The 17,421-nt window shown below is 43.0% G+C and overlaps 1 protein-coding gene and 1 long non-coding RNA gene across 2 annotated transcripts; both read left to right on the forward strand.

The window, feature by feature from the left end:
- The first annotated feature begins 3,865 nt into the window (after positions 1 to 3,865).
- Positions 3,866 to 7,514, forward strand: LOC135397988 (uncharacterized). The gene is made up of 2 exons (XM_064629450.1): positions 3,866 to 6,090; positions 6,620 to 7,514. Exon 1 carries the CDS (start codon positions 4,174 to 4,176, stop codon positions 5,356 to 5,358), a length of 1,185 nt encoding a protein of 394 aa, XP_064485520.1. The 5' UTR covers positions 3,866 to 4,173; the 3' UTR covers positions 5,359 to 6,090; positions 6,620 to 7,514.
- Positions 7,515 to 12,801: 5,287 nt separating this feature from the next.
- On the forward strand, positions 12,802 to 16,484 carry LOC135397989 (uncharacterized). The gene is made up of 3 exons (XR_010423935.1): positions 12,802 to 13,075; positions 13,248 to 13,406; positions 13,895 to 16,484. It is a non-coding gene; the product is annotated as an uncharacterized LOC135397989 (long non-coding RNA).
- Positions 16,485 to 17,421: the final 937 nt, after the last annotated feature.

A 17,421-nucleotide genomic window follows, 5' to 3' on the forward strand; every position in this document is an offset into this window, starting at 1 on the left:
GAGCAGTGAAACGCTATTATTTTTTGTCTCTTCGGAAATAAAAGGCTCCGCGCAACCTCCTGCCAGGGACCCTTTGCGGACACTCATGCAACAAGACCGCAGTGAAAGGTTTAGCAAACTGTATTTTAGTGCACGTCAAACGCTGCACATGGACGGATTCCTTGAAAATCCGACGATCAGTATTTGCGCCCCTATATCTCTTTTTTTAATATTTTTGTTCGTTTTTTTTAATTTATGCATGAGCACTCCTTCTTTGATTGTATTGGGTAATGAGAAATAAATCGGGAAGTTGATTACTGGCTAGCAGGTATTAAAATGCACAACGCAGTATTAAAATAATTTACTTCTCCTGTGCTTGTCCTCCGGTTGACGACCGCAGGATGTACGCAAATGACAATCACTGGAAGCTCCTATGATGACAGCCTGTGGACCTCCTCCGTTGATCCCATCACGGACGAGGACGTGATGACACTTTGAGGACATCCTGAGGACCGCGTGTGTTCTTGGGGAAGTGATCCGAAAACTTGTTTTGCGAGAGGGGTGCTTAAGCGAAGTTTTTTCCCGGCGACCACGATGTGGTATGCTTTTCCCTCAAGATTGCGGTCAAAGTGTTCTCCTCAGAACTCCTGCCAAAGTGGTGCGTCCTACTGTTGTGTTCAAATCTTGTTACAGTCTCTGTTCTTTTCAGTGATGTTGTGTGGATTGTGTGGTATATCAAATTCAGAGGAGTGCATGGATGCATGAGGCACAGCAGTTCAGAGTCCTTCATCACGAAAGGTCAGTCCATTATAACTCTGTATACTATGGTTGCGTGTGTGTATACATTGTGTGCCCTCGTGTAAAAGTTCTTAACAATGTTTGTGTGAGGTGTGTTCTTAGAAATATCATTATGCGACAGTTTGTGTGCTGCATTGTGTAGCAGATGTGACGCATCATTACGTATGTGTCATTGTGTAGTAATTGCAATACTTTGTGTGTTGCAGGTGATGCAGAACCAAATTGATTCCAATAAAATATAAGAACGAGACATATGTTTGGTTATCAATCACTTGCATAAGCCAGGCGGGGCCGGCGCGAAATTGGTCTGGGCTATCTTACTCTCAGCGTACTGCTAACAGCGTCTGGCTTGTTATGTCACTGCTAAATACGTACTGCACCCAGTTTATAGAGCAACGTCTGGAGAGTTCCCAGCGTCGTGCTAACAACGTCTGGCTAGCTATGTCATTTGCTAACTACGTACTGCTCCCAGTGTCTAGTGCCCCCAGAGTAGAGCAACGCGTAGCTAGAATTACGTGATTGCTCCCAGCGTCTGGCTGGGTATCCCAGTGCTAACTACGTACTGCGTGCTCCCAGTGTCCTGCTAACAACGTCTGGCTAGGTATGTCATCGCTAACTACGCACTGCTCCCAGTCTAGAGCAACGTGTAGCTAGAATTACGTGATTGCTCCCAGCGTCTGGATAGGTATCTCAGTGCTAACTACGTACTGCTCCCAGTGTCTAGTGCTCCAAGTGTAGTGGCGCGTGTCGATATAGTTACGTCATAGCTCCCAATGTACACAACTGCCACTACTCTGCAGTAGTATGGGGATCATGCAAATTCTTACCTAACTCGTGCTCAACATTTTTGTTCTTACTTCCAGATAAATCTGTCGTGCACGTGCCCTCCCTATAGGTATGTTTTTGATCAAGAAAAGATTGCAACCAAAACAATTGAACTGGACCACTATTTCCATTATTTTTCAACTGAATGGTATTCCTGTCACAACCCACGGCACACTGCATATGCACTTTGTATGTATGACGGATCAAACTCATTGTCTTGTGCAACACATTTTGGCCATGCTGGATCCTCTCGTCCATGCATGGTGGATGCATGACAATGGAGATCCAGGGTGGACAGAAACAAATACCGTTGTCGCCCGCTGCATGAAATAGATGTGGGTATGTGCGGTAAATCCTAGACAGCTATACTGTATCCTGTTGTGTAACAGCTCTCCTATGTTCGGACATTTTTCCTGTGGAATGTTCAGAATGCTTTACTGTTCGGACACTTTAACTACTATCATGCACGCACTAACCATGCAGTATAAATTTCATAGTAAAAATGTCTGAACATGAACAGCTGTTAGATGACATCATGTAGTTCAGTTTTTCCTACTTGCACAGAATGCTGTCATTTTCGTAGCTTCTGGTCCTTATCGTACCCCCACGATGTGCAACTATTAAAGTAGCTGCCTCAGTTCTCAATATATTGCATTGTTTGTCATTTTGCCTTACAACAAGAGTTGTATTGTACACCGTACAACATATACATGTCTTGTTGAGTTATATTGTTAAGCGCACAACGCTTTCTTTATTGAACTATACTGTGACTAGTTAAGATAGTTTTCAGTTATTTTTGTATGCTCCATAGTTTTCTGCTATTCTATACTATCCACAAGATGACCAAAAGAGTTTGTCATTGACCACATATCTGTCTGTCTGCATCTTAATGCTGTGCTAGATGACATATTGTGTAGCTAGGTGACATTACTGTGAATACTACTTATTGGCTCATGCTAGTACTGTGAATAGTACTTATTGCCTCATGCTAGAGGCATTCATAGAAGTACAGTGCTGGGCAAAAGTTCACGGAACCCTGCGCCAGTGTATTCCTTCCTTAAAGTGACACGCTAACAGCAAATGGGACTGGATAGACTTACAGATGGGTGGCTGGGTAACTGGGTCACTGTGGGTAAAGCAAGCGGCGCAAAAACACTGTGCCTGTCATGGTCGGCCCGGGAATGGTGTTGCAGAGCAGTTCGGGTCACCAAATTTTAGAGCTAGCGAGCAAGGACAACTATGCTCTACAATGGAAAACCGTTTAATGATCACAGAATATAGGGTAAGGTGGGGCAAGATGAGACACGAGGCACGACGCGACATTTTTTGCTCGACGCCGCATGTCTCAGAGACGCGTTGCTCCATGCCCTTGAAACTTTACTCATAGGTAGCTTTGCATGTCCTCTTTATTGCATGTGAGAATTGTCGAGATTGGTGTTTGCGTTGAAGAGAGAGAAAAAAAATCGGTTACTTCTGCCTGGAATGTAAAGACCCGGGGAAAAGGGGTGATTTTCTGTAGACCTTTTTCTTGTCATCTGTGCACCAGCGTTTCGCAGGCTTATTCTCTCAATGCATGTTCACATCCTATTTCTTTATTAATTCATCTAGATATGTGCAAAATATGGGCGCTTTTGGTTAACCGGTGTTGAACAGAAAAAATAATGCTTCCGATGATATGCACAGGGCAAGACGCAACAATTTAATGTAATTTAAATTTAATGTAATTTAGAAACTGATAAGTCAACTATTAGGTGGCAGTAGTATAGAAGTTACGAGAATGACAAATGATGAGAGTTACAGGAGCGCTTATTGACCCCTGGGTCGACTTCACTCGCGAATTTCTTCCCGCGCGCGGTGGGCGGCGCTCGGGTGTAGGGCTGCTCGCACGCTTACCGGCGAGCGGAGGGCTGCGCGTGCGCTTATCGTTGCGCATTTTTCAGCCAGGGCCGACTTCTTTCGCGATTTTTCCACCTGGGCCGTCTTCACTCGCAAATTTTTTCCGCTACAACAGGTGTGCGGTGGGCTGTTTACATGCAAGTATAGACATGCAAAGGATAGCCATACACAAAAGTACAAGTGAAAATATATTTATTAATGCCAATAGTGCTGGGAAATATGTTGTGACTTTGTGTGGAGGAGAAAAACACAGCCAAAAAACCTGAAGCAGAAGAAACACAATACAATACACGTAACTAAGATTATACTTATTACAGGTACGATACGATAACATTGAAGAGGTATCTGTAGAAGCTATCTTATCACGCCCATGACGGTCTTCTTATCTCGTAGCAGGTAAACACCTGCTACACGTGTCATGTCTTCTCCCTATCTGGTATCGTAGTTTCTGCGCAGCGCGCCGCCGCTATCTACTTAAAGAAATGCCGAGCGTAGCCGAGGGTGTGTTTTTGGTTGTTCTTTGGAGTTGTAACGTGTTGCTGCCGGACGTGTTGCCTCACCGGCTTGTGCCTTTACGGAATAAAACTTTTCCGTTTGTTACTTGCTCTGGGTTAAGTTCCTGAAGACACAACATATTTCCTGCGACGAGGATGGGATGTCCGACCAGAACCAGCTATGCAAGGTACAAGCAAGGCAGAAGGCGGCCTCTCAGACGGTAAGCCTGAGCATCGTCCTCAAGTTAGAAAGATGGCAACTATCGGTCAAGTGGAGCCCTTCGATGAGTCTGTATCGGACTGGGAGTCCTATCAGGAAAGACTCGCTGCTTTCATTCGCGCAAACCAAATTCCCGAATCTAATCAAGTTGATGCTTTTCTGAGTATAATCGGGCCAAAGACCTACAAGCTACTGAAGAGTTTGTTAGCGCCAGACCCGCCAACAAGTAAAACCTTGGAAGAGCTCAAGAAAATTTTGCGCGACCGCCTTTCACCGCGACCATCGGTTATTGCCGAAAGGGCGAAATTTCACAAGAGAGTGCAGCAGGAAAATGAGGGCATAGCAGAATTTGTCGCAGAGTTGAAACGTTTTGCGGAATACTGTAATTTTGGAGCAAATCTTCAGGAAGCTCTACGAGATAGGCTCGTTTGCGGATTGTTACGGTTGGACATCCAGAAAGCTCTTTTTACGGAAGATGAATCCCTGACTTTCAAGAAAGCAACAGAGAAAGCACTGTCACTAGAGATGGCAACCAAAAACGCGACAGAATGCCATTCCAACAACGTCGCTCAACCCATCATCCAAGCGATATCAGTGAATGAAAAGACCGGGAAGCAGAGGTGTTATCGCTGTGGTTCAGATAAACACGGCAGCGGAATGTGTCCTTTTCAAACTGCTGTCTGCTTCCATTGCAGAAAAACGGGTCATATCAAGGATGTTTGTAAAAGCAGAATAAAGAGTTCACACCCGAAATTTCAGCGGCAAGTCAACAAGAGACGAGGGCACCGGCTGAAGAAAGAATTCAAGTCGATGGGTGAACTCGACGAACCTGAGCCAGCGTTGCGGCAACTTGACTCAGCGGGGAGGAACGACCCTATCTATTTCACACTGAATCTGCAGGGCGTCCCACTTCGCATGGAGCTGGATACCGGTGCGGCTGTATCGGTGATTTCTCAACAGCAGTACCACTCGTGTTTTTCAGGCCTTCCACTCAAGCCCACGACTGTGACGCTTCGGACTTACACGGGGCAGTGCGTCTATCCAAAAGGGGTGTTGGACGTCGAGGTTGAACACAACGGGCAGACCAGTCATCTACCCGTGTACGTCATGGCGCAGCGGGGACCGCCGTTAATTGGAAGAAATTGACTTCGCAATCTACGTTTGGATTGGAACAGTTTGAATTACATCCGCCCAGACGCAAGAAAGGATCTGGCACAGCTGCTGGAAAGGCACGGTCAAGTATTTGCTGATGAGCTCGGCGAAATACAAGGTAGGCAAGCCAGTCCTATACTCAAGAAAGAAGCCGTGCCTAAATTCATGAAGGCCAGGAGTATCCCTTTTGCGCTGAAACCGGCAGTAGAGAAGGAACTGGAAAAATTAGAGAAACTAGGTGTTTTGGAAGCGGTAGCCTCAAGTCGATACGCTTCACCTATTGTCCCGGTAGTGAAGAAGGATGGATCAGTACGCATTTATGGTGATTACAAGGCCTCACTGAATCCATGTTTGGAGGTCGATGTTTACCCCTCGCCGAAGATCGACGAAATGTTCGCAGTCTTGTCAGGGGGGAAGGTATTTTCTCGAAAATCGACTTAAATCGGGCATACCTACAGGTCACCATGGACGAAAGGTCAAGTGATTATCTGACTCTCAATACGTACAAGGGACTGTTTCGCGTAAAGCGATTGGCTTTCGGAGTGTCTTCCGCCCCAGCAATTTTCCAGCGTATTATGGAAAATGTCTTGCACGGATTAGATGGAGTTATCTGCTACCTTGACGATATTTTGGTAACTGGAAAAAGCGAACTACAACATCTCGAAAACCTCGAAAGGCTCTTGCAACGTCTAGCAGAACGTGGCGTTCGCAACAGACGTGAAAAATGTGAGTTTTTCAAGCATTAACTTCGGTTTTTGGGCCATATAATCAATGACAAAGGCATTGCAACGGCGCCTGACAAAGTAGCCGCAGTGTTGAACGCCCCTGCACCGAAGGACAAGAAGCAGCTGAAATCGTTTATAGGCTTAGTCACCTACTACACAAAATTCCTAGCAGAGCTGTCAACGGTTATGCATCCACCGAATACGCTGCTGTGCAAGCATTAATGTTCCTTGGAAGTGGTCCCGTGACTGTCAGCTGGCATTCCATAAAACAAAGAAAATGCTAGTTTCAGCACCAATTCTGGCGCATTGTGACCCAAGCCTTCCTCTAGAAGTCGGACGCGACGGATTGGGAGCACTTTTGTCAATTATTCTAAAGGATGGAACAAGACGACCCGTCGCATATGCATCCCGCTCACTAACTGAAAGTGAGAAGCGCTACAGTCAACTAGAACGCGAAGGCCTCGCTTTAGTATATAGCGTGACAAAATTTCCCTATTACATCTATGGACGATGTTTCGGTCTTGTTACAGATCACAAGCCCCTCCAAACCATTTTTGGTCCCAAAACAGGCATCTCTACAGTTGCAGCGGCTCGACTCCAGAGATGGGCCATCACGTTATCCGCATACAGCTTCAACTTGGTATATCGACCAGGACAAACAAACATCGAAGCAGATTGCTTAATTGTCACGTCTTCCACTGCCTGCTGCTTCAGAAGTAATGACTGAAGATGAGGCTGACACTTTTTACACCCTCCGTTGGGGCACTTTCCTATTAGCAGTTCAGACATCGCGCGTGAAACATCCAGAGACCCCATTTTGAGTCAGGTGTTGAGGTACACTCTTACAGGATGGCCTCACCTCGAACCGTGTCAGGACTTAAGACCTTATTGGATCAAGAGGTCTGGACTGTCTACAAGTCAGAATTGCATTCTTTGGGGCATGCGAATTGTTATTCCCACTTCATTACAGCAAGCCGTACTCCACGAAGGACACCCTGGTGTTGTGCGTATGAAGGAGGTCGCAAGAAGCTACGTCTGGTGGCCCCGAGTCGACCTGGACATACAAAGCTTGGTGAGGAACTGTGCCCCATGTCAGCAAGAAAGGCCTCTGCCAATGCAAGCCCTACTACACCCATGGGCCTGGCCGGCGAGGCCTTGGTCCCGTCTCCACCTAGATTTCGCCGGCCCATTTCAACAATGCAACTTCTTAGTAGCAGTGGCCATTCTGCACTGCACATACAGCATACAGCACATTCTGCACATACAGCAGCTGGCCATTCCAAATGGCCAGAGGTATTTATTATGCGTTCAACTTCTACAGACAGCACCCTAACGAAGCTCAGAGAAATGTTTGGACGTTTCGGATTGCCAGAGGTCCTGGTATCAGATAATGGTCCCCAATTTTCCAGTGAGCAGTTTAGAATTTTTGTCAAGCAAAATGGGATAAAGCACATAAGATCTGCTCCATACCATCCATCTACAAATGGACTAGCAGAACGTTTTGTACGGACCATGAAAGAGGCCCTTCGCAAGGATGTTCACCGACCTCTGGAACTTCGTTTAGCTATAGTTTTCTCCTTGCTTATCGCAATACGCCTCATGCTACTACGCAGCAGTCACCGGCTTCGCTACTCCTGGGTAGGTCGCTACGAACCAGGTTGGACCTGCTGAGACCAGACACAGAAGCCACCGTCCGGTATAGACAGTACAAGGGGACCCATCGGAGGCCTGGCAAGCCGAAACAGTTCAGGATTGGGGCAGAAGTTTTTGTGAAGAACTTCAGAGAGGGGCCGAAGTCGTTAACAGCAGTAATATTATCCCGTTCTGGACCAGTGTCCTACGTGTTGCAGGTAAATACACCAAGAGGAAATCAGGTCTGGAAGCGCCACGTCGACCAAGTTCGTTTAAGGGGTGCAGCTACGTTGGAAATCGACGATACTCTGGATAGCTCAAGTAGCGCCCAAGTCTCTCTCCCACCTGACAACATAGCTGACGGTACTCAGCCGAGGGACATCGTGGGCCAGACTTCTGTCGAAGAAACTGCGGAGCCTTCCCTCAGTCCCAGGCAAGGCCCTACAGCTCCTCTGAGGGACCAAGCACTGGAAGGAGCAAGAGAACTCCCCAGCGTTGCCTCGGTATCCACAACGTCAGAGGAGACCCCCGGACCGATATCAACCGTGACTGTGTAGTGCCTTGAAACTTTTTTCTCGAGTGTTTTCTTTTGTTTTTCGAGTCTAAGATTGCCGGACTCTTCTTTCCGTCCTGTTACACTGTTTTCATATTTCGCAAACAATTATGAACTTTGCACTAAGTGTGGAGGAATGTAGGAGCTATCTTATCACGTCCATGATGGTCTTCTTTTATCGTAGCAGGTAAACACCTGCTACACGTGTCATGTCTTCTCCCTTTCTGGTATCGTAGTTTCTGCGCAGCGCGCCGCCGCTATCTACTTAAAGAAATGCCGAGTGTAGCCGAGGGTGTGTTATTGGTTGTTCTTTGGAGTTGTAACGTGTTGCCTCACCGGCTTGTGCCTTTACGGAATAAAGCTTTTCCGTTTGTTACTTGCTCTGCCCAAGCAGCAAAATGTACTGAAAGTCGAGTGCAATAGGGGTGGACGGTATGTGTCTTATCAATGTTCTTTAGTTTCAAGAGACTGTTCAAGGCCTTCCACCTACCCGTCCACCCCTATTGCACTCGACTTTCAGTACATTGTGCTGCTTGGGTGGGTTAAGTTCCTGAAGACACAACAGTATCACACATCAAACACATTTTTTATTAACGGTAATCATACACACAAGTTTTCAATGAATTAGAATTAAAATGAAATAGCACATTTCATCAAAGAAGGTTACATGAAAGAAGATTACAATCAAAATTAAGTTTTGTTATAAAATGTCTGAGACGTGAGCACCATCATTGCAACAGTGGAGTTTTAATTACAAGTTCTGATATATGTAAGTAATATTTCGAGCACAATAGGGAAGCTAAGTTGAATATTCTAACATAACACAAATTTAATTTTTTATGAGGTGAACAGCCCACACATAAGGAAATAATTCGAATCAACGCAACACAATTAATAGCTAGCACTAATAGAGAACCAAACTGACGTATCCTCCAACATGTATGGAAAATAATAGCGAAACATTGCTCTATCAAAACGAGAAACGGACGTGTCTTTTAATCAAAAAGACATTCTTAATCAATATAATAACAATCAAAATTTCAAGTTTTATTATAAAAAGTCTGAGGCGTGACCACGATCATTGCAATAGCGGGATTTTAATTACAAGTGCCGATAGATGTTATTAATTGTGAACAGCAGAGACCCTGGAAGACCATGGGACACGAACGACACGACAAGAACGACACGAACACAAGAGGAAAGAAAATCTATAACACTATACTTAGTTAAAGAAGATATTCTTCGTCAATACGATTACAATCAAAATTACAAGTTTTCCTATAACAAGCCTGAGTCGCGATCACTATTATTGCAACACTAATAATTTCCTCATTATCATGTTTGTTATTAAGTGTTTTAAGTAATTTCTAGCACAATAGGGAATCTAAGTTGCATATATTTTGTTCCAACATGGCACAGCTTTTAATTATTATATTTCTTACTAAGTGAATAGTGCAGACGTAAGGAAATAATGAGAAACAGCACGATCAACAGAGAGCCAAACCTGCGCATCATCCAACACGTAAACAACAGATACAGGCAGGAAAATAGTAGCGAAACAATCTATCAAAACGAGAAACATTAATACTGTGACTAGCACAGGCTTAGCGCAAACGCAGGCAAGAACAGAGGAAGACTCTAAGCAGCGCCACGTAAACAACAGAGGAGAATAATCTGTCATTTTAACTATCATAAAATCATCCTCGTGACTTAATCTAATCGAACACTATACAATTTTCATTCTAACAGACACTACAAACCTTACTTTGTTTTATGAATCCAACACAGAAAATAGATATGTTACAAATGAACTTCACTGCATAGCATGCTCCTAGCCAACAACAATCTCGAATGATATCTGCCCTGCTTTGTTGAAGACGGGAGGCGTACGCCTGTTTTGTGACAGTTATGAACATTTCGAGCGCAATAGGGAATCTAAGTTTCATATGTTTTGTTCCAACATTACACAACTTTTAATTAATCAATTTCTTATTAAATGAATAGCATTGATGAAGGAAATAATGAGAAAGAATAATGAGAAAGAACACAATCAACAGCTAGCATTAATAGAGAGCCAAACCTTCACATCATCCAACACGTAAACAACATATACATGCAGGAATATAATAGCAAAACAATCTATCAAAACGAGAAATATTACAAATTTAATGCTGTGACTAGCACAGACTTAACGCTGAAGAACAGAGGAACACTCTAAGCGGCGCCACGTAAACAACAACAGAGGAAAATAATCTATCATTGAACCATCATAAAATCATCTTCGTGACTTAATCTAATCGAACACTATACAATTTTCATTCTAACGAACGCTACAAACCTTACATTGATGGAGGCATCCAACATACAGGCACGGTACAATGTGAGAGGATCTCGGCTTTTCTTCAAAGTCCGGAGACATTATCTCTCTATCTATACGACCAAAGCGAAGCAACTGCGCATGCTTTATCACTCCAAGGGTTGTGGGGTAAAGCGCTGTTCCTTCTTTCAGTAAACAGGACGCTCTCCAGGTCATATGAGAGAGTACAAAGGCGATATATTTTATTGTACAATTATCGCAAATAGATGTCGGCATTATTCGCGGGGATCACTATCTTGTCACATGCTTTCCTTGAAACGGAAGTTTTTCGTCAAAGTGGATGACAAGTCGGCTAAGTCTGTACAGAGGCGATGTTTTTTATTGAACATGTAGAGGAAGTCCAAATTATTCAATGATAGAAACAATACTCAATCAAAAACGAGAAACAAATTTAATTACATCAATTTTTTGTAATATCTTGCAACAGAAAGTTCTATATAGATGAACCACACAGAAATATCATATGTTATCATATGTTTCTCGTTTTGATAGAGCAATGTTTCGCTATTATTTTCCATACATGTTGGAGGATACGTCGGTTTCGTCCTCTATTATTTTATTTTTATTTAGAAATACTGCCAGCCACCTCTTGGTGGCCAAAGCAGGTGTGGGCAATCAACAGTACACGAGAAGCCCATATACAATGTATTCAAAGGGTGCTGGAGTGCACAATATACACAAAGTAATCAGGTGCGGAAAACAAGAGTCATAAGCAAGTCAATTAAGAACATTTCAATAAACTGACGAATGCCGTTGAGGAAGCCGCATTGACAGCGCCCGCCGGAAGCGCATTCCACCTTCAGAGGTACGTGGGAAGAAACTATATTTATAACAGTCACAGCGAGCATCGGGAACCCTGAATTGGACTGCATGAGGCTTCCATGTGCGAGAATGAGATGTAGGTTGAATGTAATCTTTAATTTTAACCCTATAATTTCCCTTGATGAGGTCGAAAAATAATTTTAATCTGTTCATTTTTCGCCTTTCAGACAATGTTACTAACGCTGCTCGCTCATATAGAAGGCTTATAGAGCTGTATCTGCCGTAGCAATTAAAAATAAAACGAAGGGCCCTTTTCTGTACACTTTCAAGTCTGTTAACGTGTGTTGACCTGAAAGGGTCCCAAACGGCACATGCATAATCCAAAAGCGGGCGAACACAAGTTTTTTAAGCTGTAAGTTTCGTTTCTGCTGTAGCGTACTCTAAATTCCTTTTTAAAGCCCATAACTTTGTGGAAGCTTTCCGGGTGATCCTGCCAATGTGTCTATACCACCGTAAGTACTAGAAATTATGAGACCGAGATACACATATTCATGGACGTAAGTAACTGGATGTCCTTCAATTTCATAAGCACAACGTAAAGGTGATTGTTGCCTTATGATTGACATAACTGCACATTTGGAAATATTAAGGCACATTTGCCACACCTTGCACCAATCGTGTATTGCGCGCAAAGCAATATTCAGGTTCTCCTGGTCTTTTGTACATGTTATTTCACTGAATATGACACAATCATCAGCAAACATAGAGATTTTGACAGGGACGTGGCAGACGATATCATTTATAAAGAGAAGGAACAACAAGGGCCCTAACACTGATCCTTGTGGAACCCCCGACGCTAATGAAGCCATACCTGACATGTTCTGACCGAAAGTAACAAACTGAAGACGTGAGCTTAAAGGGACTCTGACCAGAAACTGTGGGAGCTCTTTCGTACTTGTAGTCGATAAAGCCCCCAACAAGGACTCTCCATGCGAAAATTCACGCATTAAAACCCCACGGTTTCTCTAAACTCGAATTTTAAACATTCGACTTCATCCGAGTGCAGCACGCCTAGCGTCAAACCGAGAAAACATACGTTTATATAGAATATCCACCCCGGCCCACCATCAAGATGACGTCAACACGGGGGCCACTCGCAACACCCACAATTGGCTCAAACGCGTCACGTGGTCACGCAATATCTGTCAATTTCCTTCATGAAATGGCATTTCTACGTTAATATATTTTTGATACAGAGCCTCAAAAAGAAAAATATACCCTGCATTTATCACCTGCAACAGTTTCTACGATTTTCTTTTCAATCTGTACACGGCGTTCGATATATGCTTCCGTATCCGGTCAGCTGTAATGGATGCCGTCTGCCAAGCTTGCGAACTGCGAACTTGTGTGACTCCCGGTTCATCCTCTTTGTTCGGGTCATTGGGTTGGTGTTGGAGTTTGTCACCATATTCTGAACGTTTCACCTATCGTTGTGGTGTACTGTTCTTGATCTGCTGCGAAGCGACGAACCGCAATGGCAGTCACTCGCCTCAGCGAACTTCTGTCTGCATCTCAAAGGAGCATGGGGACCTGATGATACCTTCAACTAAAGAAACCAAATTTGCTCTCGTGTGGTCCTGACGGAAAAGTAGTATCAACAAGGTTAGCACATTTATTTTTCAGTTCCAAGTCTACGTACTGAAAACCAGGCAGGTGCAGTCGATCATTCTCGTAGCTGTTGTGTAACGCGTATGCTTTCTTACATATCCCACAGAACCCTCCACTTTTTCAACCAAGTTATCTTTATGAGATCCTTCTGATGGCTTCTTACTAGGCTATGCCGCTCCGAAGCATTGAGATGACGAAGCGTCGTGGTAGCTGCACCTCTGCCTTCGAAAGATGAATCAGTCATTCCACACTGTGCTTACTGGCTTTGTATAGAGTCTGGCAAATCCGACAGACTTGGACTACCTTTTTCAAGAAAGTTTGAAATGTAAGTATGTGTATATTGGTTTCACATATCCACCACATATTGAGCGTGTGTATGATTGTACTTTATATGCTACAGCGTACATTATTATTCAACACGTAGTGTGGCAAACTCGACATCAGTCACACAAAGCCAACAATTGCCTTTTCTTCAATTGCTTATTTTTATCACATCATGTTTTTGTCTATATCTCAATTTACCAACCAACAAAGTATATTATTTTAGTATAATCGTTTGATATTTAACGAGTCACAGTTTTACCATGGTTTTGGCGCACTATAGCCCGAGTTGCTTATGCGTCATTAAATTGAATCATCATCATCTTCAACTGCCATTATTCAATTGAAGTGCCAGGTGGATATAATGATATGGCGAGATATATTTTTTTGCTGTCATCCTGGAATTGCTCATTTCAGAAGAATAGTCACCGTGAAGTTTGTTTTCGTTTTCAGAAACATTAAGAGGACTAAAACCAAACACTTTTCTTTCAGAGCATCCCTTATGCACCTGCATTTCAATTCCAATCTGTATTACAAGAATGACAGACCACTCAACAGAGATGAACATCTGAAAGTGAAAGAGCTGGAATGAAGATATGTTAATCTGTGTCGAAGGTTCTTAGTATGTGTGCGAGTCGAGGACATAGGTCTCAAGCTTATTCCTGTCTTCAGAAGTGGTGACAACTATGCTCCTTCTATCTATTAACCAGCTCCACTTTTTAGGGTTCCCTGTAAACTAATGGAGCACATCATGTACTACCACGTTGTCAACCAAGTTGAGTCTGTCGATTTCTTTTTTTAAATTCCAGCATGGCTTTAGAAAAGGGTATTCAGGCAAAACTAACATAGTGGAATTCGTTCACAGCATTTCAAACTGTCTTGATTTCTGGGTCCACGTAGATGTAGTATTCTTTTTATTTTGTAAGGGCTTTTGACACTGTGCTCTACACTCTTAAACCCGTACCTTTTATTGTAACTTTTAGAAACATGTAACTTCTATATAGACGTAGATTTCGAGATTTCTTATAGGTTACACCACTGTAACGTATATTTAGAGGTTAAAAGCGACCAAGGTCATGTCTTTACAACACGAATAGAAGTTACATCTCGGAAAAAACAAAAACATCTTGTTGTAACTTATAAATGTACCCTCTACTCCGACACTGTAACTTCTAAGCGAAATCTCCAACGATAATCTCTTTGTTAGTTTCTTATCGTTTGTTTTCCTTTTGTTTTTCAGCATAATGCTACGTTTCAGCCTCCCATTCGAGACGACAGTTGCGAATCTACGCTGTTATTTTTTACACTGATCTCTATGTATAAAGGCTGGATCGCGTATGGGAGAGGGGCTCGTGGGAGAGAGGTACGCATTCGGGCCGCCATGTTGGTGGGCCCTAAAACGCTGTGTGTGCCCATTGGAAACAATGGGAGGCAACAGAGATTGTGAGTATTTATTGCGCTACAGGCGTTGATCATTGTTTGTCGTCACGCGATTTTGTAAGGTGCCAGTATACTGATGTATCCTAACAGTATTTCGCAGGTGCCCTGCTTTTCGATTCTTAATAACGTTATGTTTTGCATTCCGAAACTAGACTGTCACTGCAGTGCAGCGCTGGGAATTGTACTACAGCACGTTTCCCAGTCAATATTTCAATAAGAAACGATGTGAGGTTAACAACAACCATGTATATAATATCCCGTGCTGCGTTCTGGACAAAAATTTTTCCGTCACGAACGGTCCGGGAAAAGATATACTCGCATGACAGAAAGATATCGTTCTGTAGACTCTCAGCCGTTGTTTTAGCCGTGTATGCGTCTAGCATGATTTATATCAAGCATCGCCGCAGAAAGAGTATTTTAGTGAACGACATGGGTGCCATGCCTCGCACATATGGACACACCGCCAAGCAGCTCAAATAATTACTTCACGCAATTCGTTCGCGCTCGTTAGAACAGTTAGTCAGGTAGTGATGTAAGCTTAATCAATTAACTTACTTAGGAAGAGGTGACACCTGCTTGAGACACAGGACTTATCTCTTTTTTGAAGTACAGCCCTTCTATGTTTGTTTGTTGCTTCCTTCATTTGTTCTGCGTATTTGCAGGCGCGGTTGTGCCAAACTGAATCCAGCACTGGCTTTGTCATGCTTGTTATGTGGAGCACGTTACAAAAAATGCAGCTCCACATCTGAAACACCAATCAGTATCATCGTCATCTAAAAGGGGCACCGTTGTGAGACCAGACACACTTTCTGGAGATCTTCTATGGCACTTTCCGCAGTTTGCACAATTTTCTTCAGCATCGTAGTCTCTCATAGGAACCACTTTCATTAATGACTCCCATCTTACCCTTTGATGTGCAGGGGCCCTCTTGCACTACACACGTATGGTCTGCAAATTGCAACAGAACGATTTGGAGCTTGAAACAGTTGTGCTTTTGTCATTTTGGACCTCGTGTATCCTGTCTGTGAAGCGTAAACAAAAAAGTCTAACACGATATGCTTTTGTAAAGAAGATCACTGATGATGAGTAAAGAGAGTATACATTTTTCAAGTTCAACATTTATTTCTTGCACTTATGCATTTCAGGATACAATGAACGCGCAGGGAGGTCGCAAAAGACTACATTTATTGTTTTGTGACCTTCCTACAATGACAATATATATTTTTGGGATGACAATGGACAGGTACACTCTCTAAATTTGTAGCACTCAATTTTAGGTTGGAATGAGCAAAGAATAGCAACTTCCCTCCTGATATTTTCTCATATATGCTGAGTTTTAAATTTAATGTGATCAACGGTAGATGTAAACAACATCAGTACCAGAGAAATGCATCCTCAATGAATAAATTTCTTCTTATAGCATATATGTGCATGCCTATTAACTGAAATGATTATCACAGTTCCCTGACATGTTTTAATTTCTGAGAGTGTACTGTAGAGGCTGCTTAGATCTACAACAGTTCACACAAGGTATTATATACTGTGAATGCCTTTAAAAATCCCATGTGACACATATGCTTTTACTTTCTGGAGGTGCTGTGGTAGTCAAAGTTTGTGGGCATTACGCAGGTTCTGCACCCATTTCTTGAGTATGTCGAGGCAGCTGTGAAGTAACCTGTATTGATGATTATTCCAATTTTTATGGTGCATCGACAACAAAGGCAATAATACATCAGAACATTGGTTTGGGTGCAACCAGTTAAAAATGAATGTTGTTTAATAAATGCATTGGACAAATGTTAAAACATCAGTTTAAAACATGGCTTACAATCCCTGTACCTTCTAAAAATTAAAAAGATTAAAACCTATTCTAAAAAGAATATGGGGAACTCTTTTAAAAAGAATTATAATTATTATATTGCTGGGTGAAGGAGCCTAAGGTGTGTTTCTGATGTCAACATGTATGAAAATGTGCAAATTTGAGAGAGGCTAACCACAGTGCGTGCACTGAGGTGGTTCCTTCCTGTAAAGTAGAAACCAGTGGATGAGGAGCTTGATACTTATCTGTACACCCAGTCGTATCACACTGCACAGATTATTCACTGGGTAGTCCACATGACGAAACCTGTATTGACGAGACACCACTTTTGCTTTAAAAATTGCTACAAATAGCACGGCACGCTACAAATTATTATTATCGTAACAAGCTGACGATACAGGTGAGACACAAGGCGTTATCCAAGTCGCGCCACACCACCGTCACGTAGCATTCTGTGTCACAAATCAAACCAAGGCACAAAACAATACCAATACATGAAAAAAGGTGACAATCTTGGTCTAATTACGACGTAGTAGCGAACTTGTGCGCGAAGGTAATTCAAAGAAATGAATGTGCACTCGCTTCCGTAGAGAACACCGTGTACCATGCTAGCAATGCATGCAAAAAAGCGCTCGAGTGCTCGCACATATATTGATGACGACACTAGCAGTGTGCTATAACATGTTCTTTCAAGCACATTATGCACTCAAACTGTATTTGCCACCAGGTAACATGCAAGTGTGCTCGATTGAACCTCGGA

Source organism: Ornithodoros turicata, chromosome 6 (assembly GCF_037126465.1).
Source record: "Ornithodoros turicata isolate Travis chromosome 6, ASM3712646v1, whole genome shotgun sequence".
Classification (NCBI taxonomy): Eukaryota; Metazoa; Arthropoda; class Arachnida; order Ixodida; family Argasidae; genus Ornithodoros; species Ornithodoros turicata.